The 27964-nt window shown below is 36.9% G+C and overlaps 2 protein-coding genes across 2 annotated transcripts in view; one reads left to right on the top strand and one right to left on the bottom strand.

Moving 5' to 3' along the window:
• LOC309497183 (E3 SUMO-protein ligase ZBED1-like) overlaps positions 1-27964 on the bottom strand; it is a 164328-nt gene that overhangs the window by 107412 nt on the left and 28952 nt on the right. The gene's annotated exons all lie outside the window — the stretch shown is intronic.
• LOC309497155 (uncharacterized protein) lies at positions 135-23994 on the top strand. The gene is made up of 43 exons (XM_082167372.1): positions 135-266; positions 439-468; positions 653-878; positions 1504-1633; positions 1796-1859; positions 1949-2031; positions 2612-2804; positions 2919-3038; positions 3267-3387; positions 5618-5753; positions 5840-5917; positions 6176-6245; positions 6388-6519; positions 6672-6815; positions 6896-6990; positions 7082-7214; positions 8829-9072; positions 9159-9199; positions 9526-9614; positions 9719-9873; positions 10135-10273; positions 10565-10663; positions 10780-10974; positions 11237-11479; positions 11721-11877; positions 11996-12106; positions 12353-12494; positions 12610-14615; positions 14797-15012; positions 15215-15424; positions 15576-15814; positions 16391-16577; positions 16841-17057; positions 17235-17413; positions 19963-20032; positions 20258-20367; positions 21287-21318; positions 21420-21570; positions 21696-21733; positions 21881-21988; positions 22100-22139; positions 22313-22421; positions 23307-23994. The coding sequence occupies exons 1-43, from the start codon at positions 218-220 to the stop codon at positions 23473-23475; spliced, it is 7500 nt and encodes a 2499-aa protein (XP_082023498.1). The 5' UTR covers positions 135-217; the 3' UTR covers positions 23476-23994.

The following is a 27964-nucleotide window of genomic DNA, read 5'->3' as shown; positions in this document are numbered from 1 at the left end:
CACAGTTGTCTAATGAGAACATATGAAAAGCTCTTTGTTTGCTCTTGTGTACCATACCCCCTTATTAGTTCATGTGCATAACAGTCAATGTTTAATCTAGTGGCTATTTCCTCATGCTATTCAAATTGGTGAAGTGCATCTCATCATAAAAGGGCTTCAAGACCCATTTCTGTAGTCCTGATGCACCAGTGAGCAGATTATCAGGTTATCAGATAGCATGGCTCTGCAACAGGCAATATTTTTAGGAATAATTGTTGTACTCTCAGGTTGGTTCATTTTGATTACTTAAATTATTTATATAGTTTAATTTATTAAAGCATGTACATCATTTGCTGTATTGACTAATGATTAATCTAGTTAATTGTTTTTATTTTAACATTTATAAAAAAAATATATATAAAAAAAGGAATTTAAACTTTGTTCTGATTTTATTTGCAGGCCAAATCTACTCAGGGTTTGCAGCTCAAAGTAAGGAAGTATTGAATTGTATCTGCTTTAATACGTGCTTGGTTACATGTCCAATTATAAACGTATTATAATGAGAGAGGAAAAAATAGACTTGGTTTTGTTATGAGACAAACCATTTGTCACAATAAATACATAAATTTCAGTAATGAGCTGTTATGTCTTCTTTGGTTTCTTTTTTTTTTAGATGCGTGTAAGACGTATGGCAGCGGCGTCTTTTATACCTTCAACCAAACCGCATTTCATCTGAAGTCCACATGTCCTGTAACGCTCACACGGTTCACTCATGCTGGAGTGAACTGTCATATCATCGTCCAGCGTGGATTGACCGGCCTGATGGACAGAGTGGAGATCATTGTCAATAAAATCACGACTCTCATTCACAATAACACTGTTACAGTGGAAGGCAACAGGTTTGGCATTTCTAAATTTAGATTAGTTGAATACAATTTCTGTATTTGTATAGAACTACTTTTAATTGTCTTGATTTTATGACATTAGCATATAATTATAAAAGCTGCTGTGTGTGCTATTTAATATTGGTTTCATCTCATATTTTTTCCTAATATAAATCATATATCAAATATTAGATTTGAATTTAGCAAATCAAATATTTGACGACCGAAATCACAGATTTTCCGAATTGGGTTTTTGCTAGAATATATAAAAGCTTGACATGAAATTAATCAAAAACATATTTACATTTTTATTAATACTATATCATGCAGGATACCATTTTGAAGCCTTTAAATAAATAAATATATGGGCCACGTTTTTAGAAGTATTTCTTGATTCAAATGTTTTTGTTAGTATATCTACACTGTAAAAAAAAAAGTAATGTTATAACAACATATGTTTTTTACATTGCTTTAACTCATCAAAATAAGTTAATTTCTTTTTCAAGATTCAACTTGTTTTAATGTAATTTAAGTTGAAATGACTTAAGTTGAAATAAGTTGATTGTACTTAAAAAAAAAGGCAGTTTTTTTTTTTTAAAGCACACATAAAATAAAATAAAAATTGTTGATCTTTTCACAGAATTCCCCTTCCATACGACCACACTTATCAGTATGTTTTTCATTATGGAATCTATACCAGGCTCCAAAGCAAAGTTTTGCCATTGTCTGTCACCTGGTACAGTGTCTCTAATGGCGTCAGTTCACTCTGGGTGAGTTTCCTTTAAAGACAACGGTCTGAAAGATTGCAAAATTCTTTACTGATTTAACAAACATAATTGAACCAAAAATATGTGATTGTTGCATTATTGCGCGTCTATACAACTCTGACCGTACTATATTTTATATGTAATCTTTGAGCACATCTTTTATAGGTGGAACTGGACCAGGTTTTAGTGGACAGTATGAGTGGACTTTGTGGGCACAAGAACAGCTCAGGTAAGTGTGCTCAATTGGTATGTACTGTTTAAATAACGAGTGTCAAGATATAATAATATAATCATTTTTCGATGGGGTTTTGTTCATAGAAACTATGCAACAGCTGATATCTGCCAGTGTTCTCTCTGATGGGCAATGCCTGACACAAGACTCTGTTGCACTGAAAAACAATGTGAGTTTCTGCACAGCTGAACAAATATGAACAGTAAACTGATAAAAATAACATGAAATTTTAGGTAAAAAAAAGAAAAAAAGAAAAGCTGGTTAAATTGCCAGCCCTTTACCATGTACTTTATTTATTTTGACCTAACTTGTATAAACCATTTATTGAATAGTATAATATTATACCATATAGATAAAAAATATAAAAAGAAAGATACATATTATTACATTTTTTTTGCCATTTTGTGAATATTAAATAATGTAATCAATAAAAAGTAACTGTATTATGATTATGAGTATTTTAAAATGTAATATAATCTAATTACAAGTATTTAATTTTTTTTTTATCTGATTAGGTAATCCAGATTACATATAATCAGTTACTACCCAGAACAGTTTACAGTGTTGTTCTTTCAATGAAGCCTGTACATAAAATTAATTCTAAAGTTATCTTTTATAATCATATAATGCATTGCCTTATGGTTTATATTTATAAAATATGCAAAGGATTACATGATGTACTGTATTATAAACTACAAAATATTTTAAAATGCATTGATTGCCTGCTACTAACCATATTTTTTGTTTAGGTTTGTACTGATGTTTTTTCCCATGCTCTGGAATGTCTTGGCAAACAACGTATAATATACTTGGATCTATGTAATAAACATATGAATGGCTTGTGGCATAAGGAAGCAAACTGCTCCTTTTTTAAAGAGATCTCGCTTATGTGTAAGAGCTCCGATCCATTTTTGAAAGTATGGAGATCGAAAAGCAACTGCTGTAAGAACCACAGTTTTAACAACTTAATGAGTTGTTAAATGTTATCATATACATTTTTGTATATATATATATATATAATTTTTTTTAAATAGTAAGAATTCATCTTGTTTGCAGTCCAACCTCTTTGTCCTGGAGACCTGTACTATGAGGAGATGGGTAGCGCTTTCCCGCCAACCTGCAGCAACCCACAGAATTACACCACAGAATTGACTAGCACCTGCCTGCCAGCTAAAGGTTGGTCCTTGATTAGCATTAAAAAAGGAAATTTGTTTTCACAGATATTTTACTTTAATTTAATAAAAAAAAAAAAAAATTTGTCTGTAAAAGTCTGTAACCTTAAGCATTTAACTTCATCAATGATGCCTCAAATAACCAGTCACTTTTCAGATGTTGCAAAAAATCTAGTTTTATTTGATTAATTTTAATTTAATTTGCCAACATTTTCTTCTTACGCAATTTCAGGAAAGGTCCTGAATGATCATGCTGATGGTTACCATTCCATAAATGTGGAAGAATGTCCATGTGTACATGCAAAGATAACGTATGCTCCAGGGCAGGAACGTAGAACAAAGTGTCAGACATGGTGAGAACTAGAATTTTTTCTCAATAGATTCCTCCTCTAATTCTGGATAACTAATGATTTGGCAACAATATTATAGATAATTCTGGATATATAAAATCTATTTATGTATTTAATATATATATATATATATATATAAAGATATGGAATAGTTGTTATGTACAGTGCATCCAACAATTGGCTAACTGAATCTGAGGGCTTAAATATGCAAAGCTAACAAGGAAACTAGATGGAACACGGGTGAAAAGAATCAATAATGAGGGAGACCAAATCAGTAACTATGACAACAAACTAATAGCAGGAACAAAGGGAACAGTAACAGAAGTTCACAGAGAAACAATGAAAAACAAACTAAAAGTCCATAAAAAAGAACATAGACCAGACATCATCACCCCCTTCCGGTAGTGGTGGTGGTGGGGGTAATCAATTGGGGAAGGAAGATTTCATGGGGGAATGGGAGGAATAGTCTACGGGTGAGTGGGTGAAGGGAGAAGCCATGGAGGAGATTAAAGAGGGAGGAAATAGCTGGCAACCCAGAGTATAGCAAGGATGAGGGTCCATGGTGAAACCAACTGAGGGAGGAGCCAGGTTGGAGTCAGAGGTCCGACCAACAGAAATGGAGCCAGGAAAGCTGGAGAACCAGATGGAGCCGAGGAAACACAGAGACCGGATGTCACCGTATGTCCTGGAGGCCAAGGTGGAGCCATGGGGAGCTGGAGGGAAGGTAGAGCCCAACAAAGCTGAAGGTTTGGAGGGACATGGCACCTCCAAAGGACTGGAAGTCCATGCCTCAGGCAGAACGACAACTGACCAAGGTGGAGCCGGGACAAGGGAGCCTGGTGGAGCCGTGAGGACAACGGTCCCAAGTGGAGCCAAGGGGGCGAGGAGCCAACCGGTCAACAGGGCGAGGTGGAGTTACAGGCGAGGGGATCTACTTGCAAAGGTGGAGCTGGTGACCGGAAGACCCGAGGCGGATATGTACAGCAAACAGAAGAAGAACCGAGGAACTGAAAGGAGTAAGCAGAGGCAAGACTAAGGAACTGGCTGTCATAGGTAGGTGGGAGAGGGAAGCTAGGTGAAATCATTAGCTACGAAGGACACTTGGAGCTGGACGGGACCAGAGGAGCCAGAGGAGACTTGGATGCTAGATGGGACCAGTGGAGGAGGAAGGGCCAGGGAACTGGTCAGGACCAGAGAGTCCATTACATTCACTTGGACTGGAGGGAACAATTCAACTCCAGGACTGGGGTGATGAATAGGAATCAGCTCCAGGATGTCAAGAAACATAGGAGAAATAACAGGAGCAAACTAAAGCTCCTGTTATTAATAAAGCTCCTGGGGTGATGAATGGGAATCAGCTCCAGGATGTCAAGCTCTACTAGCACATCCTCTAGGATGGACATGGCTGCAGGCACTGGCTCCAGGGTCGAACTCTCCACTGACACAGGGTCCTCTGCGAGCTTAGGCTCTGGATCCATAGCGTGCGAGTGGCATAGATGGTCCTCCTCCACCTCACCCACGGTGAAAGAGGAACCACTCTGCAAGAGCACTAGCTTAACAAAGTCCTGAAACCTCCCTCGAAATACCATAAACGGGCAGGGGAACAAGTTATTTTAAGTTCTCATTAAGTCTAGTCAAAGAAAAAAGAGAGAAATGAAAAAGTGAGTAAGATAGGTGAGATCCAAAAACATCTCTAGTGTGATCATCCTGGGTGAGGAGGAGGAGGTGAACAACTGGCAGATCCATGTTTAAATCTTCTCTTGGTCCATCCTGTATTCTGTTACGTGCAGGGCAGGCAAGGAAGAGGAATGTAGTTTATTGAACAAAACAAAGAAGATAATCCTAAACCAGAAGTATATGAGAAATACCAGAAGCAAACTAACGCACGCAACATCATAGAAAATACAGGACAATAGGCTAACTGACACTGAGGGATTAAATTTACAGCGCTAACAAGGACACTAGATGAGAGGTGACAGGAATCAATAATCAGGGAAACCAAATGAAATAATGACAACAAATGAGAAGCGAGAACACAGGGCACAGGAACAGAAACAATGAAGAAGAAACTAGTCCAGAAAAGAGAACATTAACCTGATAATAGTATTATTATTATGTGTTAAGAATATAAAAAAGACAGTCTTTGTAAGTAAAAAATGTGGGATTTGAATATATTCTGTAGAAAAAATTATTAAAACTGCTTGAGACATTTTTGTTGTTTTTATCCCCTTAGTACCTGCATTAGAGGCAAATGGGCATGTTCTGCAAACACATGTCCAGCCAAGTGTATTATTGAGGGCCAATTCATCACTACATTTGATGGCAAACAGTATTCTCTACTTGACAGATGCACATTTGTGGCTGCAAGGGTAACTGAAATGGAAAGATTTCACTAAAATATGATATTTTGAGGTTTACTGATATTAAAATGTATACTATTTGGTATGTCACCCAGGGGCTTAACTGGACATTGAAGATTCAGTATTCTGTGCAAACTGTTGTCATAGAAAAGGCATATCTTAATATCAACCAGGTTTGTCTGTTTTCCTTATCTACATTCCTTTCTTTTTTAACATTTGCATAACTTTTTTTGTATAATATTTAATTGTAACTTAATAATTATCAATAAAAATTTGATTATTATTTGCATTTCAACACTGCAGATATACTACAGTAGGGTGGGCTGTAGTTACATTTTTTCAAAATTACTTAATGGCATATTGGAAAAACATTATTCTTTATCATGAAATTCACTGCTCTTATAAAATAAATAATGCTATTTTCATTCCAGGAAATATATACCTTCTCTGCAAACAGCATACAAATGAACAATGTTGAAATCAGTGATCTGTCACAGACTGGTAGGCTGTTTTGGAATTTGATGTTTTAGATTCATGAGTTTGAAATATTCATATACAAGCTTGATGAAATGTGCAATATTAACATAAGCTTTGAAAAATTACTTTCTCCTTATACTGTATATGTAATTGGGTTTTGTTTCAGAGTCAACCACAGTCTTTTGGCAGTCTTCAATGTTCATTCAAGTTCAGACTTCATTTGGCCTGAAAATGCAAGTTCAAATCTCTCCAGAAATTCAAATATATTTGAATTTGCCACCAACCGAAAATACCAAAGGTTTGAATAAAACATCTTCAAACAAGTCAAACAATGGACCATGCAGAATTTCAAAAAAAATTTTATTATATATAGAGTCAAATTTGATCTTGGTCAACAATCGATTGGTCAAAAAAATCTAATTTGAAAGTTTATAATTTTTATTATAATAGGTCTCTGTGGAACTTTTAATAATGACACCAGCGATGACTTCACCACTTTTAGTGGCATCATAGAAAGTTCGGCTCAGCTTTTTGCCCAGTCCTGGTCAATGGGCAGTTGTACCCCAATTACTGGATGCATCAACACTGACAATGGTAAGGATATTTTTGCTTAACTACTTAACAATATTAATGTTATTTTTAAAGATGACCACTTATATTCATTCCATTTGCAGAGATATTTGCTGAGGACAACTGTGACCAACTGAAAGATCCAGAAGGAGTGTTTGCTGTGTGTCACGATTATGTACATGTTTCGCCCTTTGTCGAGGTACAGATATATTCCTATCCATAAACATATTTGATGCTTTTGAAATTCATGGTTGTTTTCTTGTTATTAATCTGTGTTTGATTCTTCTCAGGCTTGTGTAAAGAGAACATGTCAGTGCTCGGCTGCATTACAGGGATGTTTGTGTGTCTCCTTTGGAAACTATGCAAAAGCCTGTGCAACTCAAGGGATCACTGTTGAGGACTGGAGATCAGAAACAAACTGCAGTGAGTGACAAGCTTTTATTCAGTGCAAAAATAATACGATGACATTCAGGTTTGTTGTTTTTAAAGGTATTTAGGTTTTCATGTCACAAAGAGTTTTCAAAAATATTTAAACAAAGTTGAAATGTCTCGTTGAGTTTCAAACTTTTTTCCCCAAACTTCTCGAAAAAAAATGCATATGACTGGAGGTTGCAACTTGTGCACCAGTTTTTAATTAGGTTTTAATTGGAGGTTTAATCCGTGTTTCTCTTGTTTTCGTAGTGAATTGAGCCCTCATTAGTTAGTTGCTATGGTTTTTGATTTGCCCTTATGTGTCACACCTGTGTCTTGTCAGTTGTCTCGTTTACTTCCTAGTTTGTCCCTGTGTGTGTGTATATACAGTAGCCCTCATTTTCATTTGTTCTTGTTCCGTTCTCAACTATGTTATGTTGGTTGCTGGTCTCTTGCAGTCTGCCACAACTCTCTAACCTGACTAAGACAAACACATGTTGGGAATTACTTTCCAGTAGTGATGAGAGAAACAAAGCTTTCCAACTCTTTGAAACAACTTAACCAATTGCTTTGCAAAACGATTCACTGTTTAGAAGCGACACACTGGTGATGCCTGCTGGTCAAAACGGTGTAAATGCAGCGAAAACTCAGCTTAAACATACATAACACCTTTTACAAACCAATTGCAAATGCTATATTGAAAGAGTAAACTATTAAACAGTATTAGCAAATCACCCAATACTATAAAATATAAAGTGTCTTTATAATAGTTCTTTTATTAATTTGTAAGGCTTGTTTTTTGATTGGAAGCTTGGTTAATCTGGACAATTAAAGACTAACTACAACTCATCTTTTTGTCATACAAATGTGTCATTAAAATGTGAACAAATTTATTAAATTGACCTGAGATCAGGTAAAATCCGAGATAGCCTCCTAGCTGCGAACTATTGGAATTTCGGAACGTTTCAAAACAGTTATGAAGTAACAAAGCTTTGTTTACTGAAATCACGTGACTTTGGCAGTTTGATACGCACTTCGAATCACTGGTTCGAAACAATTGATTCGCAAAGGTTTCGAAGCTTCACCAAGCAGTGTTTCACGAGTTCACACTTACATACAATTAGAGGGAGTAAAGTTTAATGCGTATTTGGCGTGCTGTCCGGGGGGAGGGCTCCGAGCTCCGAGTTCGTCCCGAACCCAGAGTTCTTCCCCCCGTATGTAAATGGTTAGGACTAGAAGTGTGGAGAAGGGGTGGTGGAGGGATGCTGCTAAACTGTCAACGAATTGAGGCGAGACTGCTAAATATATATACACCTCTTATCGTTGATTGCTGAGTGCTCTCCACTAGTGATAATTATCTGAACGTGCTCCTCCCGAACTTTGTTAATAAACATAATTTAGAAAGCACCCATCACTACTATCCACTATTCGACTTAATTATTTAAATAAAAATAAAAAATTAACAGTTTTGTGATATGTACATTTCATGTTTTGTTGATGTATCTACTAACATTATTACAAAACGTTCTTATGGTTACATCACCATGTGAAAACAACTTTTTATTATATGTCAGCATCTATGTATGGCTAAGTACCCACTATACAAATTATCATTGTGCTTTTCAGTTCCTTCATGCATGGGCAACCTGAGGTTTACTTACGCCACTTTGGCATGTAACCGTACCTGCCGTTCCCTCTCGGGCCCTGATCCCACCTGTGAGGTGGTGGACGACCCTGTGGAGGGGTGTGGATGCACATCAGACTCTCACCTGAGCAACCAACTGACCTGCAGTCCTCGCTCACAGTGCAGTTGCCACCACCCAGGAGGCGTCGCACCTCCAGGCCCAGTGGTTATCGGTGGACGCCAATGGTAAGAATAAAAACAAGGCTTAAACAATGTCTTTGAATAAATTTTTTAGCTGAATCTGTGTATACAATTTTTGTCTTGTATTACAGCTTGTGTGAAAATGGACAACTTCATTGTCCCAAATTTTGCAGTAAGTTTATTTTTTCCCCCCAATTTTTACATTTGACAAAATACTACATTCAGGGGCTAATCCACTAAACAGCAGATGCTATCTGCTCTGGTTTGGTACTCCATTTAGTATTTGTATTTAAATTGAGGCGGCACTGCAGAATTCCATAGTGGTTTTTAAACACAGATTTTTTACATACGGACTCTGAATCACAAGATTACTTTCTTAGTGAACTCCACCCTTGAATTTTCAACTAATATAACACTGACAAATCAACAATGAAATTTGAAAATTCCAAGAATCATTACCTAAGATTTCTATGAAGTTCTATGCTTTTTTTCTTCTAGATTGCACAGTGGGAAAGATTTGTGTGGATTGTTTACAAATACCTGTGAATACTGCCCATAGGACATGTGAAAGCTTGACCAAACCCGTGGTGAGCATTTTTCTAAATTTTGACATTATGACATCCTACCATATGTAATTAAAGTGTTCCTTTTCTGCAAGAGTCGGAGTGAAATTGATGCTATATATTTACAGACTGATGATAACAGCTGTATCAGTGGCTGTTATTGTCCTGGGGGACTTTTTGAAGATCATAACGGTGGTTGTGTGACTCATGAAAACTGCACCTGTGAATTCAGTGGGAGGGTGTATGAAACTGGGCAGAGTGTGGAGACAAACTGTAAAATATGGTAAGAGCCTTGTCTTCTAGGTTCACATATTTTAAAGGAATAATTGTTCCAAACCCATATGGTTTTGTTTTTGTGGTACAAAAAAGTAGATATTTTGCAGAATGCTAAAGCTGTTTTTCCCCAGACTGGGAATGTAGATGAATTGAGATTAAACAATTACAATTGAGATACCCTGCCCAATAAAAATACAATGAATTAAAAACCCTTTTATTGGTAACATGGGTTCACTGGATTTGAATTATATGATTTTGTGTCTCACAGCACATGTAGAGGTGGTGAGTGGTCATGTATTGATCAGGCATGTTCAGGAGTATGCGAGGTTTTCGGGAATGGGCATTACCACACCTTTGACTCCAAATGGTACAAATTCGATGGCCACTGTCAGTACACTCTAGTGAAGGTGAGTGTTTGCCATGTGATAAATTACCCTTTTGGGGTGACCTTGGAGTTCGATACATAATACAGTAAGAGTAATTTTAAACTTGGCAGAAGTTGCTTTTGTCAAACAGCTACTAAATCAATAAAATGAAACAATGACAGTCAAATATGAATAAAAAACAACCAATGCCCAAATGATTGAATATTGCTCAACATATTCCTGATTTTTAATTAGTGTTTGTACAACGTACAACAAGTAAAATTCTCAAACACATGCCAAACATGTTTTAACCTCCAATATTTCTTGTAAAAGGACGCAGGTTCAAGTGGACAGTTTGCAATTAAATCTGAGAGTGTTCCTTGCTGTGACGAGTCTTTGACGTGTTCCCGCACAATCTCAGTGGAGCTCCTGGTATATGATCTTCTGTGAATATAAATTGTTGTTGGATGTTTTCAATATTTCAACTTTCTATCAAGTAAAAATTGTAATGCATAATGATGCAATTGTGCTTGCTCTATGTTTGACAGGGTACAGTGACTCTGATGTTGAGCGATATGAAGGTAACTGAGAAAATTCAGGCAGGGAATGCATTGTTGGCAGAGCCCCTTTATTCCATCCACACTGTGGGCCTCTACATCATCATCACAGCTCCCAGACTGGGCATCACTGTAATCTGGGACAAACACACCAGGGTCACCATCCAACTAGAGCCTCAGTGGAGGGTAAGGAATCACATTTAACTATGTCTAAGTTTCATATTCAATCCCCACATTGTGACTTAATCAGGGGCAAGTTTTCTGTACAAAGACATTACTCACTGCATTTACTAGAAACAACAGAAAGATGCTTATTTTTTTAAAATTACGCCTACATGCAGTAGGTATAGTTATTGGTGTTCTCCTGTGGGCAGCAAACTTTGCTGGATCAAATCTGCTACTGAGCGGTGAAGACATGCAATATTCTCTTTTAACTGTGGAATATTAGGGCCGAGTGTTGGGACTATGTGGGAACTTTGATGGAAAGGTGACAAACGACCTTCTGACGAGCAGCTCCTCAGAAGTTTTCAGTGTTCTGGACTTTGGGAATAGTTGGAAGAGAGCAGATCCACCATGCTCTGATGTGACCCATGAAATATTTCCCTGTGAACGTCACTCCTACTGTGCAGCCTGGGCTCAGCGGCGATGTATGATCCTGAGATCGGACACCTTTAAAGATTGCCATCTGAAGGTACCTTGCAGTGACGTTAGTCAACTAAATAATGTTGTTTCTGATGTTTGTTGCTTGAAGTTAATCTTGGTTCATTAACAACAAATCACTGTTTATATATCAACCAATTACGACCTTTTTGTTCAAGTTCATCAAACGGTTTCTGGGTTTGATAGTTGGTTCAGGTACACAATGTGCTCGTAATTCATTTTTTCCCCATGAGGAAATCAGCCAATAATTGTTGCATTCGTATGACTACTAGGTGGATCCAGAGCCTTATTACCAGGCCTGTGTTTTGGAGTCCTGTTCTTGTGAGTTTGAAGGAAAGTTTCTCGGTTTCTGTACTGCTGTCTCAGCTTACGCAGAGGCATGTAGTGCAAAGGACGTTTGCATCAAATGGAGATCCCCAGATTTGTGTCGTATGTATTGTATTCTATTGTTATTAAGAATTTCCTAGAATGAGCATTTCCTGGTAAAGACATACCTGGGTAATTATTGAGTTAGTCAAGTGATTACAGTGTTTTTTCATCTCCACAGCGGTGTATTGTGACTATTACAATGACGTGGGCCAAAGCACCTGGCATTACGATCCCTGTGGCCAGGTTAAGACCTGTGGCACTAATAAGCGCTTTACAGGAAAACTTGAAGGTATTTTTTTTCCTTCCTGTTCCTGCTTCTTGATCTAGATGTTTCAGACAGCAACATAGTGTCGGCACAAATCCGGCCCACATCTGGTACGCGTTAAATCCACATGTACAGTACCAGATGTGGCCTGGATCTGGGCCGACACTATGTTGCTGTCTGGGTCAGTACTGCTAGAAATTAGAAATATGAAAACAGTTTAAATGTCCCGGATGTCTTTGGTTTTCATAAAGCACTGCATGAAACTTTCAGGTTGCTATCCAAGATGCCCTGAGGAGACCCCATATTATGATGAAAACATTGGTAAATGCACCACTTTGGACAACTGCACTTGTAACATCATGAACAGAGTGTTATCACCTCCTGATGAAATGTGCACTCCCTATAAATGCTGGTAAGCCATTTTGTAGACTCTTGTTGTAATGCTGGATAGACATTTTAGATCAAAGGTTTAAAGAACTATACACATACCGTTCACATTCATTATAGTTTATATTCTTTTTCCTTAGTAAATGCTTTGATGGACAAATCGTCTGCATTCCAACAACTACGGCTCCAACTACGACTACAATTTCTTACACATCAACAGCTCAGGCATCTACAACTGCAGTGACCCACATAACCACAACACAACCACCAACAACTCAAAGCACAACAAAATACACAACACAGTCACCAACAACTCAAAGCACAACAAAATACACAACACAACCACCAACAACTCAAAGCACAACAAAATACACAACACAATCACCAACAACTCAAAGCACAACAAAATACACAACACAATCACCAACAACTCAAAGCACAACAAAATACACAACACAATCATCAACGATTGGGAAAACAACCAAAAACACAGTGCAAACATCAACAACTGAGAGGACAACAGAACCATATACAACTCCAGTAGAAAAAACAACTACAACACAGCTACCACCAAATGAGAGCACAACAGAATACACAACCACAACACATCCATCAACAACTGAGAGCACAACAGAATCATATACAACTCCAGTGAAAGAAACAACAACACAGCAGCCAACTTCACAGAGCACAACAGAATACACAACACAAATACCAACAACTGAGAGCACATCAGAATCATATACAACTCCAGTGAAAGAAACAACAACACAGCAGCCAACTTCACAGAGCACAACAGAATACACAACACAAATACCAACAACTGAGAGCACAACAGAATCATATACAACTACAGTGGAAAAGACGACCACAACACAACCACTAACTTCAGAGAGCACAACCAAATATGCAACCACAAAACAACAGTCAACAACTGAGCACACAACAGAAGCATATACAACTCCAGTGGAAGAAACAACTACAACCTCACAGTCACCAACTTCACAGAGCACAATAGAATACACAACACAAAAACCAACAACAAAATATACAACACAAAAACCAACCACAAGGACGACAACAGAAGAATATACAACTCCTTTGGAAGAAACAACAACAACACAGCCGCCAACTTCACAGAGCACAACACAACTACCAACAACTGAGAGCACAACAGAATCATATACAACTCCAGTGAAAGAAACAACAACACAGCCGCCAACTTCACAGACCACAACAGAATACACAACACAAATAACAACAACTGAGACCACAACAGAATCATATACAACTCCAGTGAAAGAAACAACAACACAGCCACAAACTTCACAGAGCACATCAGAATACACAACACAACTATCAACAACAAAGAGGACAACAGGATCATATACAACTCCGGTGGAAGAAACAACCACAGCACAACAACCACCAACTGAGAGCACAACCAAATATACAACCACAAAACAACAGTCAACAACTGAGCACACAACAGAAGCATATACAACTCCAGTGGAAGAAACAACTACAACCTCACAGTCACCAACTTCACAGAGCACAATAGAATACACAACACAAAAACCAACAACAAAACATACAACACAAAAACCAACCACAAGGACGACAACAGAAGAATATACAACTCCTTTGGAAGAAACAACAACAACACAGCCGCCAACTTCACAGAGCACAACAGAATACACAACACAAATACCAACAACTGAGACCACAACAGAATCATATACAACTCCAGTGAAAGAAACAACAACACAGCCACCAACTTCACAGAGCACAACACAACTACCAACAACTGAGAGCACAACAGAATCACATACAACTTTAATGGAAGACACAACCACAACACAACCACAAACTTCAAAGAAGACAACAGAGTACACAACCACAACACAACTACCAACTTCTGAGAGCACAGTGGAATCATACACAACTCCAGTGGAAGAACCAACCACAACACAACGACCAACAACTGAGAGCACAACAGAATATAAAACCACAACACGACCACTAACACGTGAGAGCACTCAACCAACTGCAATGCCAACAGAATACACAAACGCAACTCAGCCAACAACTGAAGCTACAACCTCAGTAAAATATTCCACTCCACTGTCAACCGTGACCACAACAGGTGTGGAAACCACTACAAATATACACTTGACTTGTGCTAGAATTAACATTTAAACAATAGTTTCTTAATATAAATCCAGTAATGTGACAATTAAGTGAAAATAAATAAATAAAATGCATTAAAAACTGTCATGCAAATGTATATTGTTTTTAGTGGACTTTTTTTCTCTCATTCCCACCAGACTTTACTATAGTCACTGGCCCTACTATCACAACTCTAACTTCACGCTCACATCAAGAAGCGCACTCTACGACTATAAATCCGACCACGATGACCCCTTTAACAGTGATCCCTTCAACGGTGATACCTTCAACGATGACCCCTTCAACAGTGACCCCTTCAACGATGACACCTGTATTCAATACTACAATGCCTACCACTGAACACACAACTCCAGGTACAACTACTACTCACAAATACAATTTTACATGATAACACAACCCCAGGGCCTACTACTCCTTAAACTACATATGGAACAATTTCTCAGATTTAAAATCCACGTGAATTACAGTATGTTCACCATACAGTCCTCAAACTCAATTATATGTGCTACATGTGTTGATTAAAGGGATCTTATTTTTATGTAATTTTTTAATCAGTGTGCGAGTGCAAAGATGTGATGCGAAATCAAAGCTGGTCATGTGGAGAAACTTGGAGAGAGGATTGTGCTGATAAAGACTGTAAGGCTGGAGTGATTGAGGTGAAATCCATAACCTGCCCAACACCCAAAATCAGGACGGATTGCCCTAGAGACAAGATGTCTTTGGTTACAGATAAAGAGACTTGCTGTGAGAGCTTTAAGTGTGACTGTAAGTAAACCAACCTGCCATATAAACATTGACTCATCTAGTTGGATTAGTTAGTGGTGGGGCTATCTGGTTGTCCAGCCAATGGAAAACAAAAGAGTGACTTTTACATATTTTACCAATCGTAATTGTATTTTCCTGTTTCCTTTTTCAGGCCAGTGTCAGATTTATGGAGACCCTCACTACATTTCCTTCCAGGGCATTGCATTTGACTTCATGGACAACTGCACCTACACTCTAGTGGAGGAGAAAGAACTGCAACACAGATTAAGCATCACTGTAGACAACTACTACTGTATCGAGGACATTGATAATTCTTGTTCTAGGGGCATCACATTAAAGTACTGGGATGACATTGTCACACTTATGGTAACAGAGGAGTTCACAGTGGAGGTAGGTTCATAATAATAAAAACTTTTAAAATATGTGATTCTTCTAATGTTCTAATGTATCAGTCTCCCAGAGCCATACATTTGAATCTAGGTATAACGTGTGGTCCACATTTCACCTTACTCTAGCCAATAATACGAAAAGGATAGTTTGAAAAAAAAGCAAAGTGAAGATTTTAAAATATAATTCCACAAAGAAACTTAAACTGATCTAGCCAGTCCTCATGAAAACAAATTTTTAATACATTAGGCAATTGTAATAGGCTTTTGTTTCTTTGTTTCTGGTGGACTAAAGTTGCTATTGAAAGTTTGAAAATGTCATTGTTAAATGCAACAGTTTTTTGTAAATAATATTTAAGCTTTCTTAATCAACAGTAGTCTATACAAATTGTGTATAGCCTAAGCTGGTCAGTAAACCTTTTATTATCAATACCAAAATCACCATTATTCTTTAACTGACACATCCTCTCCTCAACAAAACTGCCGGTTCTCTGCCGGTATTTGTATTTCTGTGAATGACTGGAGATTATAGTTCACTTTAACTTGGATGATAAGCAGATTGTCTTTTTTTTTTTTTTAGTCTACTTTGAACCAGGAAATCATAAAGCCACCGTATGAAAATCAGGTCTTCAAGTTTGAAAGCAGTGATAGCCAGGTCTACATCTACATCAAACCTATCCGTTCCTATGTTTCTCTTTCGACATTCAACAATCTGTTAATCAACCTGGCATTAGAGCACTTCCAAAACAACACCATAGGACAGTGCGGTAAGTAATTACAATAATTTGATTATACGATTAAAAGTAAACCAGACAGCAACATTGAACGACAGCGTTGAATCAACATGTACCAGATGTGGCCTAGATGTGGCCCGGATCTGGGCCGACACTATGTTGCTGTCTGGGAATTGATACATGATATACAAGATGGTTCCTATGACAGATATCACAGACTATAGAACTAAAAAAGATATAAATAGTGTATATAATGGCTGCAACCCCGGGCAAACTTGCTCCATTTGACTTTTCAGGTGTTTGTGGTGGTCAGTCATGCATTCGAAGAAATGGAGTAGTTGAAGATGACAACTGCTGTGATAAGACTGCATATGACTGGGTCGTAGAAGACCCTCTGAAACCCTACTGCAAATCTACACCCATCAATGTTCCTTGTTTCCCTGTCATACCTACACCTCCTCCTCCACCCCAACCTCCCTGTAATCCTCCAATATGTGACCTTCTTCACCATGAGTAAGCCACTGTATGGTATTTTTTATATCAACTGAGGTCAATAAGCATAACAGTAGTGTTTTTTTTTTATTTTGTTTTTTGTTTTTTTTAGAAAAAGGATAAACAACTTGGCCTGTTGCATTGCGACTATAATTGCGAATATAATTGGTGTTGTTAAGATCTTTGCCTTTTACTCAGGGTGTTTGCGGAGTGCAGTGAAAGGATCGATCTTACGTCTGTGGAGAAGAACTGCCGGTTTGACTACTGTTCATCCAAAATCAGTGTTGATGCCTGTTCCTCTCTGGAATACGCAGCATCAGAGTGCAAGAGGATTGGTATTTGTGTGGACTGGAGATACCTTACCAATGGCTCCTGTGGTAAGTGAACAGAATGAAATTATAGTTTCAGAACTATACACTTATATTTTTGTATGTTTAGACACTGATACATATAATATCAACATGTCAGCATCTTCAAACCTAACCTAAGCCTTTACGTATCACTTTAGAGACCTGCAAGTCTTTAAGTTTCATTGAGTACTGAATTTGTGGAATTCATAGGTGGTTTTATGGTATATTTTATAGCATTTATTGTGTTTCATTTAATTGTGGTTAAGCTTTGAAGGTAATTATTTGAGCCATACAAAGAGCATTTGCCATTTAAAAGTGTTCTTGGACATTGATAAATAAGGGTCCCGTTATGCAGTGGTTCTCAACAAGGGGTAACAGGGCCCACTAGGGCACCAAGAAGACTTCAAAATAAGTAAAGGTCCTTGCACACTGAGTCGCAAAAAAATTAGCAAAACAATACAGAATGGAGTCTTCACGCAGTGAGGATGATTTTATTGTCCTCTCTCTTCTTGAAAAGAGAAAAAGAAAGATGAAACATTAGGTCCATCCAATCCTGAGATTGCGTATAGCGGAAGGACAGTTCCACCTCCTCATCAAGGATTTATCCTGATATATAATATAATATTATATTATATATATTATAGGATTATCCCGAGTGATTCAAAGTTTACATCAGGATGCTAGTGGCTCAGTTTGATGTGTTGCTAGCGATACTGGAGCCACATATTAAAAAGAAGTCCAACAATTTCCATGAACCAATTGATCCTAAACAGTTCTGGATTTTGGCGTTCGCTTGTACAATGGCTCTGAATTGTCAAAACACTTCTCAAAATGCTTGTTAACTTGTAAATGCGAAAAACTCAGAACATTTAACCCGATCTGATTTTTTTTAATGACGGACGAAAGTTTCGGAGGCAGTGTTTCAAACGTGATTGACACAACATGAGGTCGTATTTTTTTTTTTTAAAGGGATAGTTCACTTTGAAATACATTTTTGGTATGTTTTAGCTTACCTCAAGGGCATCCAAGATGTAGGTGTCTTTTTTTCCGCAGTAGTTTCAATTTTGATATTTTTAGGTCAAACCGTTCTTGTCTGTCAGTCATATAATGCAGGTCGATGGTCACTGTCTCAAAGAGCATGCACAGAGTCCAAATTAAAACAATTCCCCGTCGTCCAAATTAAACAATTCCCCATCGTAAGTACACATTGATGGCCTTAGACACGAAACGAGCGGTTTGTGTGAGAAAACGAACAGTATTTATATCGTTTTTATTGCTTATACACAGCCATGTCCAAGTGATCTGATCTGACGTGTACGCAGACTGGTGCATAGACATATACACTAGATGTCACCTTGTCTACGGCAGTTCATTGGAACGAATGTCTTTAAGGCGACATCTAGTGTATATATCTATGCTCCAGTCTGCGCACACGATAAAAATGATATAAATACTGTTCGTTTTCTCACACAAACCGCTCGTTTCGTGTCTTAGGCCATCAATGTGTACTTACGATGGGGAATTTTTTTATTTGGACTCTGTGCATGCTCTTTGAGATAATGACCATAGACCTGCATTATATGACTGACAGACAAGAACGGTTTGACCTAAAAATATCAAAATTGAAACTACTGCGGAAAAAAAGACACCTACATCTTGGATGCCCTTGAGGTAAGCTAAAACATACCAAAAATTTATTTCAAAGTGAACTATCCCTTTAACGTGCGAAAATTTCGGACTCCGTGTGCAAGGACCTTAAGACAAAATCTAAAACAACTAAGATTCAAGGAATTTTTATTTTAATCACCCCCTCAACAACTTGCATAAGTAAGTCTAATTTTAACATATAAACCCCCGGTTTCGCAGACAAGGTTTAAGTTTAATCCCAGACTAAAATGCATTATTGAGCTGTTATAACTGAAAGCAATTTGCACTGACATATCTCAAAATATGTCAGTGCCATTGTTTAGTCTCAAGATTCACACTAGTAATGCTTTAAAAAAAATATTAACTAAAGCCTAATCCTGGCTTAATCTAAGCCTTATCTGTGAAACCGGGCCATAGTAGTCCAGTAAATTACCAACGACTTGAAAAGATATGCAAATGTATTGGTTAAAAAGAGTGGGAACCCTCAAGAACTCTTAAACTGGGAGTGTCTGACTTTTTAATATTTTTGTGGACAATGCTGGGCTTTGGAGTCAAAAAGGTTGAAAATCACTGCCCTTGGGATTATTGGGAGCATTGAACTCGGTCACTTGGGTTAGTACCCGTACAAAGGGCCCCTTACTGCATACAAATCTGCTTACTCATACTCTGCACTATTATGTACTTTGATGATAAGCTCCATGTTTTTGAGCTTGTAAGAAAGAAATCCTCTTTTTACATACTGTTTGTGTTTGCATTAGCATGTAGCCACATTCATTAGCTTAAAATGTATTGAAAAATCTAAATAAAAGAATAAACCATCTGCACATCTTTGGTGTAATAGTTTCAATCCAATATGGATCTTATTCATTAAATATAAGGGAAACAGTCCTCAATAACAATATGCATTTGCCTGTGCCACTGTATTTTAGAGATCACATGTCCTGAAGGAATGATCTACGATGAGTGTCGCGAGTCTCCGAATGATGTCTGTCGAGGCGGGTGAGAAAGATTTAACTTTAAATGATTCCCACAGTGCTTCATATTTCACCTCTCAATTAAAAGATTGAGTTTCAAGGAAAAATGCGAGTGCTCCACCTTTTACTTTGTCTAGATTTTTCCATTAGTCACTTAAAGAGTTTTTTTATTCGTAATGGTAAGGTATAGGATCGCATGTTCGTGATTTTCTATCTTTAGCTTCACGGCCATCACTCATTGTCTCCTCAGAGTTCGTGTGCCTGCAACGTCTGTGGTTGGTTTGAGATCAGGCTGCTTTTGTCCTGATGACCAAATGCTTGCAGAAGATCACAAGCAAATCTGTGTGTCTGAATGCACTAGTGAGTGACTTTCTTTACCAACACGACAGATTCAGCCAAATATTTCAAAACGACTGTTATTATTTTAAAGCTCAAGATTTAAAGTAATATTGTTTTTAATCAATGGATTTAAGTAAATAATACAAGCAATTCATATCCACAAATCGATTCATTGCTGATATTGTAAACATGATAATTGTTCACAATTAATCATTTATTTAATACCTTTATTTAATTTTAATAATATGTAATTCATCAACAATTATAGTTCCAAAATCAACTAAATATTAATGAGTTATTATGCATGATTTAAGATTACTTTTGTGCTTTAGAGGAAGCAAGAAAATCTTACAACCTTTCTGTTTAATATTTCTTTTTTTCAGTGTCCTAAAACCGATTTATCTAAAGCCATAACATATATAACATAGGCCTATATCATTATTATTATATTTCATTTAATAATAATATGAAATAATTTTCAATTATTATTGTTTTTATTATTTTTGTTGTTGTTGTTTTGTTTGTTGTTTCATTTAAACCGGGACAGTTTTAGGATAACAATAATCATAATAATGATGATGATGATGATAATAATAATAATAATAATAATAATGACAATTAATTAATAATTATTTTATTTTATTATTTTATTTAATTTTTATTTTAATACATTTTTCAACAATAACTATTTTAAGATCAACTAAATATTACTGATATATTAAAGTGGCCGTGACATTTCCAACACAGAATTATTATTTTGGTACAATTAACATATAAAATTAAAAGCAGTTCATGACCTAATGAGAACATTTCTATTAAGCTAAACTCATTTGTTATCAAAACTGACATTGCAAAAATACTTCACCAATTTTCCTAAATAATCAGATATTTTCTAGAATGGGTCATTTATACATGAATTTCACACATATTTATTTTTCAGAGTGTAAAGGGCCATTGGGTGAGCCCATGTCGGTAAGAGATCAATTATTAATGCAACCACAAGCTTCTTTTAAACAATACATATTTATTGTGAATACTGCATAACAGTAATCCTCTGTCTGTCTGTCTGTTAGGTGGGGGCAGTATGGGAATCAAACTGTCACATATGCACATGTAATAACCAGACTAAAACTGAAGAGTGCGTACCCAAACCTCCCGGACCTACTCCAGTCTGCAGCGCCTTCTCCATCTTGGTTTCTGACTGCTGTGACAATCACATCTGCGGTAATTTGGCAATCTTTGGCTCCACATAGTGTAGACTGCCACTGTGGCCTGGAATAAATATCTTTATATCATGAGGTCCACTGTTGCAAAAATAGATTCACAGTATGTTTTCTTTGCTTTTACAGTTGAGAAGAATTGCGAGCACAATGGAAGGACTTACAAGGTGAAGGAAATAGTTCACATATTTACTCACAATGGGAGTTTTGTCTGTTTTGTAAAGTTTTAGAGGCCCCTTTAAAAGACCTTTCTGTAACTAAATTTAGCACATAACATATTTAACAAATGTATTTAACTGTGTTTTTTTCTTCAGGTGGGTGAGCGGTGGACAGACCCTTCAAATCCGTGTGAGTCTTTCAGCTGTAGTCCGACAGGAACTGAGGTTGAGAAAACCGTGTGTCCACTGCAAACCTGTGCCGAGGTGAGAGACCTTTAGCATTACAAAACAAAATCAAGTTTGTTGCACATGTGCATGTTTTTTTCTTGTTGAATCTTCTATAAAACCACTGCATTATGTTTTGTGTGTGTCCAGGATTTACGAGTGTGGGATGACCATCATTGCTGCTATTCATGTAGGTTTACACAAATGTTTCACTGTTGCTGGAACTGTACCATTCAATCAAACAATTATTATTTTATGCTAAATGGTCATTTTAGTAGACATTTTAAGGTTATACAATATTATTATTTTTTTATTCATGATTTTAGTATGTTGCTGACTGTAATTCTGTTCTGTGTATCACAGGTAATGTTACATGTGCTGCCAGAGTGACAAGAACGAACGTAACAATTGCTGACTGCACACAGGAAGTCGAGCTTCCCATTTGTGATGGCCAGTGTAAGACACACAACAGGCAAGTATTTCAAAGCCTCTTTCATAAAAAAATACGCTGGATGATCATGTGAAGGTCTGTTGTAGTATTGTGTGCTAAAGGCAGATAATATGCAACTAAAAGCAAATAGCACACATCTATCAAACATTAATTATTTCCTTGACAAACAGCTCTACGGCCACTAGAGGGTATTGTCAGAACATTTGTCATTTTGCAGCATTTTTTTGAATGAATGAATGTAAAAATATTGAGCCACATCCCCATATTGATCCCCTATACAGCTGTAGTTTAATATATGCACAAAACAATAGTGCAAAACAATGTGCTTAAATTGTGGAAAATGGAAAATACACAGTGTAAAATTTAGGCTAAAAAAAGAAAATCTACTACTAATAAAAATAATAGGGTCCAAAGGGACTAAAGGCCCCTATGAGGAAAGTGTGCTTAACTCAGGTCCCAAAGTTTATAATATGGATAGCATGATTTTTTTATTTTTTTCATTTTACATTATTCAGATTCTTTGATGCATAGAAAGTTCAAAGAACAACATTTATTTTAAAAATAAGTGTCTTGTAATATTATAAATGTCTTTGCTGCCACTGATTAATTGAATGTGTTCTTGTAAAAAAAAAAAAAAAAAATTCTTTAAAAAAAATACCCCAAACTATAAAAATAATTAAAGTTTTCACAAATGTGTGTCTGTATGTGTGTGTGTATATATATATATATATATATATATAGCCTATATATATATATAGCATATATATATATATATATATATATATATATATATATATATATATATATATATATATATATATCCCATTCCAGAGATGCCGGTTCGAATCCCTCGAGAAGGACTGGTTACACGTGGTTCAGATCCTTATTTGTTGTGTTTTCTTGCAGTTGGATTCATACTAACGGGACGCTGCAGCTTGAACAGAGTCACCAGTGCTGTAAGGAGACAGGTTACGTGATGAGAAATATAACGCTGACTTGCAGCAAAAGCTCTCTGACCCACTTCACATACAAACATGTCACAGGCTGTGAAATGCAAGGCCGAAGGTCAAGTTAACTAAATACAAATGAAAACCTTAGTTAAAGTTACATGTGATTAACTTTGGCCTGTGTGTTGTTTATGCATAATTAATAATTAGCTGCTGATATGTGGGATGATTTAGTTTCAAGCCAAACATATTTCTGTCATTTGAATTTTTGTTATGGTTTGAAATGCTCAAGGGAATCAACTTTAACCGATTGTCTAACATCAGTCTGGCTGTCTGTTCCAAAATCAATTATTTTTCTTGTCTAAATAATAATCCCGGCATTTTTTGCCTGACCTACTGCAATTATGTGCTATATATTTTACAGCATTTTCAATTATCACTTTTAATTTGAACTTTTCTGTTTTCTGACCATGTCTCAAATGAATAATGTCATGCTTATATGTATCTGTACTTTGAATGTGATTTCATGACCAAATCAAACCTGTGATTGTAACCTGATATCAGGTGTCAAGGCCTCAGGGGCTTTTGTAATCCACTTTCTGGATTCATAATAATCATTAATTAGATAATAAATGAATATGAAACTTGTTGTTTTTATAGGGTGTTTGCTTTTACATTTCCCTGTTATAAAACAATATATACAGGATATCTTAAATGTACTACAGTGGGATCCAAAACCAGAGCCCACTAAAGCTTCTATACTGCATTTTTCTAAGTGAATAATATAGTTTTAATTATAATTCATTATATTATCAGCATTATAATATCAGCATACATATTTGAGTGAAAAGTGATAAAAGTTGAATTGATAAACGTACCTGAATTTCAGAAAGTTCTAGTATTTGGTATGTCTCCATTTTTATTTAAAGAGGACCTATTTTGCCCCTGTTCACAAATTGTAATATAAGTCTCTGGTGTCCCCAGTATGTGTCTGTGATGTTTCAGCTTCAAATACCCCAAAGATCATTTATTATAGCTTGTCAAATTTGCCCCTATTTGGGTGTGAGCAAAAACACGCCGTTTTTGTGCATGTCCCTTTAAATGCAAATGAGCTTTTTAGAAGAGGGCGGAGCCTTTACAGCTCATGCTTCAGATACTCCAGAAACAACAAAACAGGAGAATCTCACGCAGCCAAAGGAAGTTACAACTTTTAGAATGCAACTGGACATTTCTGAATGGTTAGTGGATAAATGTATGTAGTTGTTGTGGAGTTAAGTTGATTCAACTCGTTTGATTTGACTAGCATGTACCGCCATGTTAATCTTAAAAATCTTTCAGAAACAACTTTAACTTCAAATCAAGCGTTGAACTAGTCTCGCGTAGCCAGACCTTCAGACTGACGCCAGAAGATCTGGACACCATCGCAGCTTTAATTGGCCAAGGACCGCCCAAGAGGATGTTTGATTGACATGTAAGGCAACCAATCACAGTTCATTTTGTGTGAAAATGTAAAGTCGATGTCCCTACGATAACAGACCGGCGTGCATCTAATAAATTATCAATTCATAATCGTTGAGCAAGTTAACTGCAACAATGGAGCCGCAAACTTCACAGTATACTTTTGAAGATACAGCGTTTAACAGTTGTAAACACGTCGGCTTTCTTTTTCCACAAGGGGGTTTGGCATCATGGCGACTTTGTTTCTAGCCGGACCATTAAAGGACAAGTTCGGTATTTTACACTTAAAGCCCTGTTTACAGATCGTATCTGATGAAATAGAACGGTTAAGATTAAAATTTGGACACATGCTCCTGTCCCGAGAATTTTAGGTTTATTTCGCTTTTGTGGACCTATTTTGCCAAACGCGTCACACCCGTGATTCTTCCGTTGAGAGCTTGAATAATAGACACTCCAGCCCAGTTGGTGGCGATAATGCACCTTTGCCAATTGCAAGCAAACCACGGGCATTTCATTGAATACACAGAAGAAGCAGAAGAAGAAGCGGCGGAGTAATATCGTAAAGGTGCTGCGGTCTCACAGCACGTCCTATTAAGTCAATGGAGTTGGACAAAAACTAAGATAAAACCTGTTGGAATGCATCTTTTTCAGCGATTTTTGAGTGAACATATCAGTGAACACCCCTGACCACTCGGTGAGTTTCACGTCTTTGTAAACGAAAGTTTAATGTGTTTTTAGGACGGAATCTTCCAGTGCATATAGACAACCATTGTGGGGGTGGTGGGGGGAAGCGAAATAAACCTAAAATTCTCGGGACAGCAGCATGTGTCCAAATTTTAATCTTAACCGTTCTATTTCATCAGATACGATCTGTAAACAGGGCTTTAAGTGTAAAATACCGAACTTGTCCTTTAAAGCGGCGCTATGCAGTTTTGCCAATTTCTTCGCTGTTCTTCGCTTTTTGCTCGCGGGTTTCTCTACAGAGCTCCCCCTACAGCTTCGGAATAGATATTTGACAACACTGTCGTCAAAACTCGTTGGCAGCTCTCCCCCTATCTTCTCCCTCTGGTCATGTGCATTTGTTTTCAAAGAAGCCCGCAGGTCCAAAGTTGCAAGGGTGGTTTTTCCGCTCACAGGCGCTAGGGGGGTGCGAGAAGACCACCATTCAACCCGAAAAAAGTCATATAACCATTCCAATGACTCCCAAGCTGTTCAGTTAAGGTAAATTAAGCTAAAAAAAACTGCATAGTTCCCCTTTAAAGAATGCAACACACATGCCTCCCAGACATCCTGTAGAATACAACCAATCAGATGACTACTTTGAAACTGCTGAAGTGTTTCCAATTTTGTGTTCTATATCAGTGGCGAACGGTAACTTTTTTAACTGGATATGCTGGGTGTTATGTCAAAAATGCACCTGCTGCATATAAGAGACGTTCACGTTCACTCATCGATGCTTCACCTTTAAACGGCATTGGCTGAGGACAGATCTAAATCAAAAAAGATGATGGTGAAGAAACACCATGGAAGGTGTCAATTTAAATGTATGACAGAAGTGTTTATTTTATTTTATTAAGAATGAAAAATAAGTATAATAAATATATTAGTAGCCTGTTATAAATAAAATAAATATAAGTGAAATATAACATTATGAATAGTATAATAAAATATAAGTATTCTTTAAAAATAAGTTGAAACAATGCAAATTGATAATATTTTAACAAATGCACTGACAATCGATTAACAACCTCAGATAGTTACAGTGGGTCTGCTCACAGTAGGTCTGTCTTTAGCTTTTTTTATAAGTTTTTCGCTAAAAAGAAATTTCCTTATGGAGAAAATGAAATACTATGAAAATAGTTTCAGTTATGACTTTTTTCACTTGATTTAGTCTAGGTAGTTTTCTATCAAATACAATGTGATTTTCGTTTAGCAGCGAGTCCACGAAAGGCTTTGGTATGCGGAGCATTCGCAGCTTATATGGACCACACCGACCTGTTCTATATGCATCTGACGTTCAGCCAACGAAGGCTTGGACTAGCGTTGAACTGACCCTCATTTGTGAAGCAGTCTGGCGTAAAATGATTAGCGCAAATATATAACACTAAGTTCAACCATGGTGTCCTCAATGACTCAGATATTGGGAGTCTATGGAGACTCTTATGTTTCTTGGTACATTCAATAACAGAACATTTGTAATGTTTTGTATCTCTACTGCTACAGTGAGGAAATGGCGGACTGCTGTGGCTCACTCAGTGCAGAATATATGCCAATATGGCAAATTGCCATCACCAGTCATGGGCGAGGCTTCCCCCTACTTTTACTGCTCCTTTGAAGAGACTGTTTATGATTTATGGTGATTATAAAAAGGAGCGGGTGGATTTTTACCATTATAGGCTGTTTGTTTACACATATTTAAACACCTTTATAAAAGTGAATTTCGCATTATATGTCCCCTTTATTTAATGACCGCAGCAGCTATGAACCATAAAGGAACCAAAATAAAATAAAAATATAGATGATCCAATGTTTCAAAGAGCATATTGTGTGCTTCAGTGAAAGCAATAAAATCGTACAACTTTTCACATTTTTAGGTAAAATCGCTGTTATTTTCCATGTTAAAATAATACAAAGTTCTGTCATGAAACTCTAGATGGCGCAGGCTGATTAACTCAATCTGCTTGCAATTACATCATCTCTATAGAGAACAGCTGATTGGTTCCTGCTGTGTCAGTAGCCAATGAGCTCGCTGCTCAACCTTCAAATACTTGGTCAGTTTGCTGTAGCAGTTTCAGAAACCCTCCCCCATCCCCAGCTCCACCTGTATAGATCTGCTAAGGGTAACTCATGTACGCTATATTGTACAGCAGCAGCATGTCTTACTTGCTCACAGCAGTGTGTGGTGTATGAATTGGCAGTAGCAAGTATTAGCAGCATAGCAGTGTATTTATTCCACCAAGACCAAATACTGTACATTTACATTGTCAAACTACATTTTTTATTTAAATTTTAAATAAATTTACTACGCCAAATACTCAAAGAGATGAATACATTTTTATTTTTATTTATTTTTTTATTAACTACTTTGCTTATTTCTAGTTCTAATGAACAAAAACTCCATTAATAATAATAATAACTTTAACATAATAATCAATTTAC

The sequence above is a fragment of the Leuciscus leuciscus genome (genome assembly GCF_965113295.1).
Source record: "Leuciscus leuciscus genome assembly, chromosome: 4".
NCBI lineage: Eukaryota > Metazoa > Chordata > Actinopteri > Cypriniformes > Leuciscidae > Leuciscus > Leuciscus leuciscus.
This window is presented reverse-complemented; position numbering and strand designations above follow the sequence as displayed.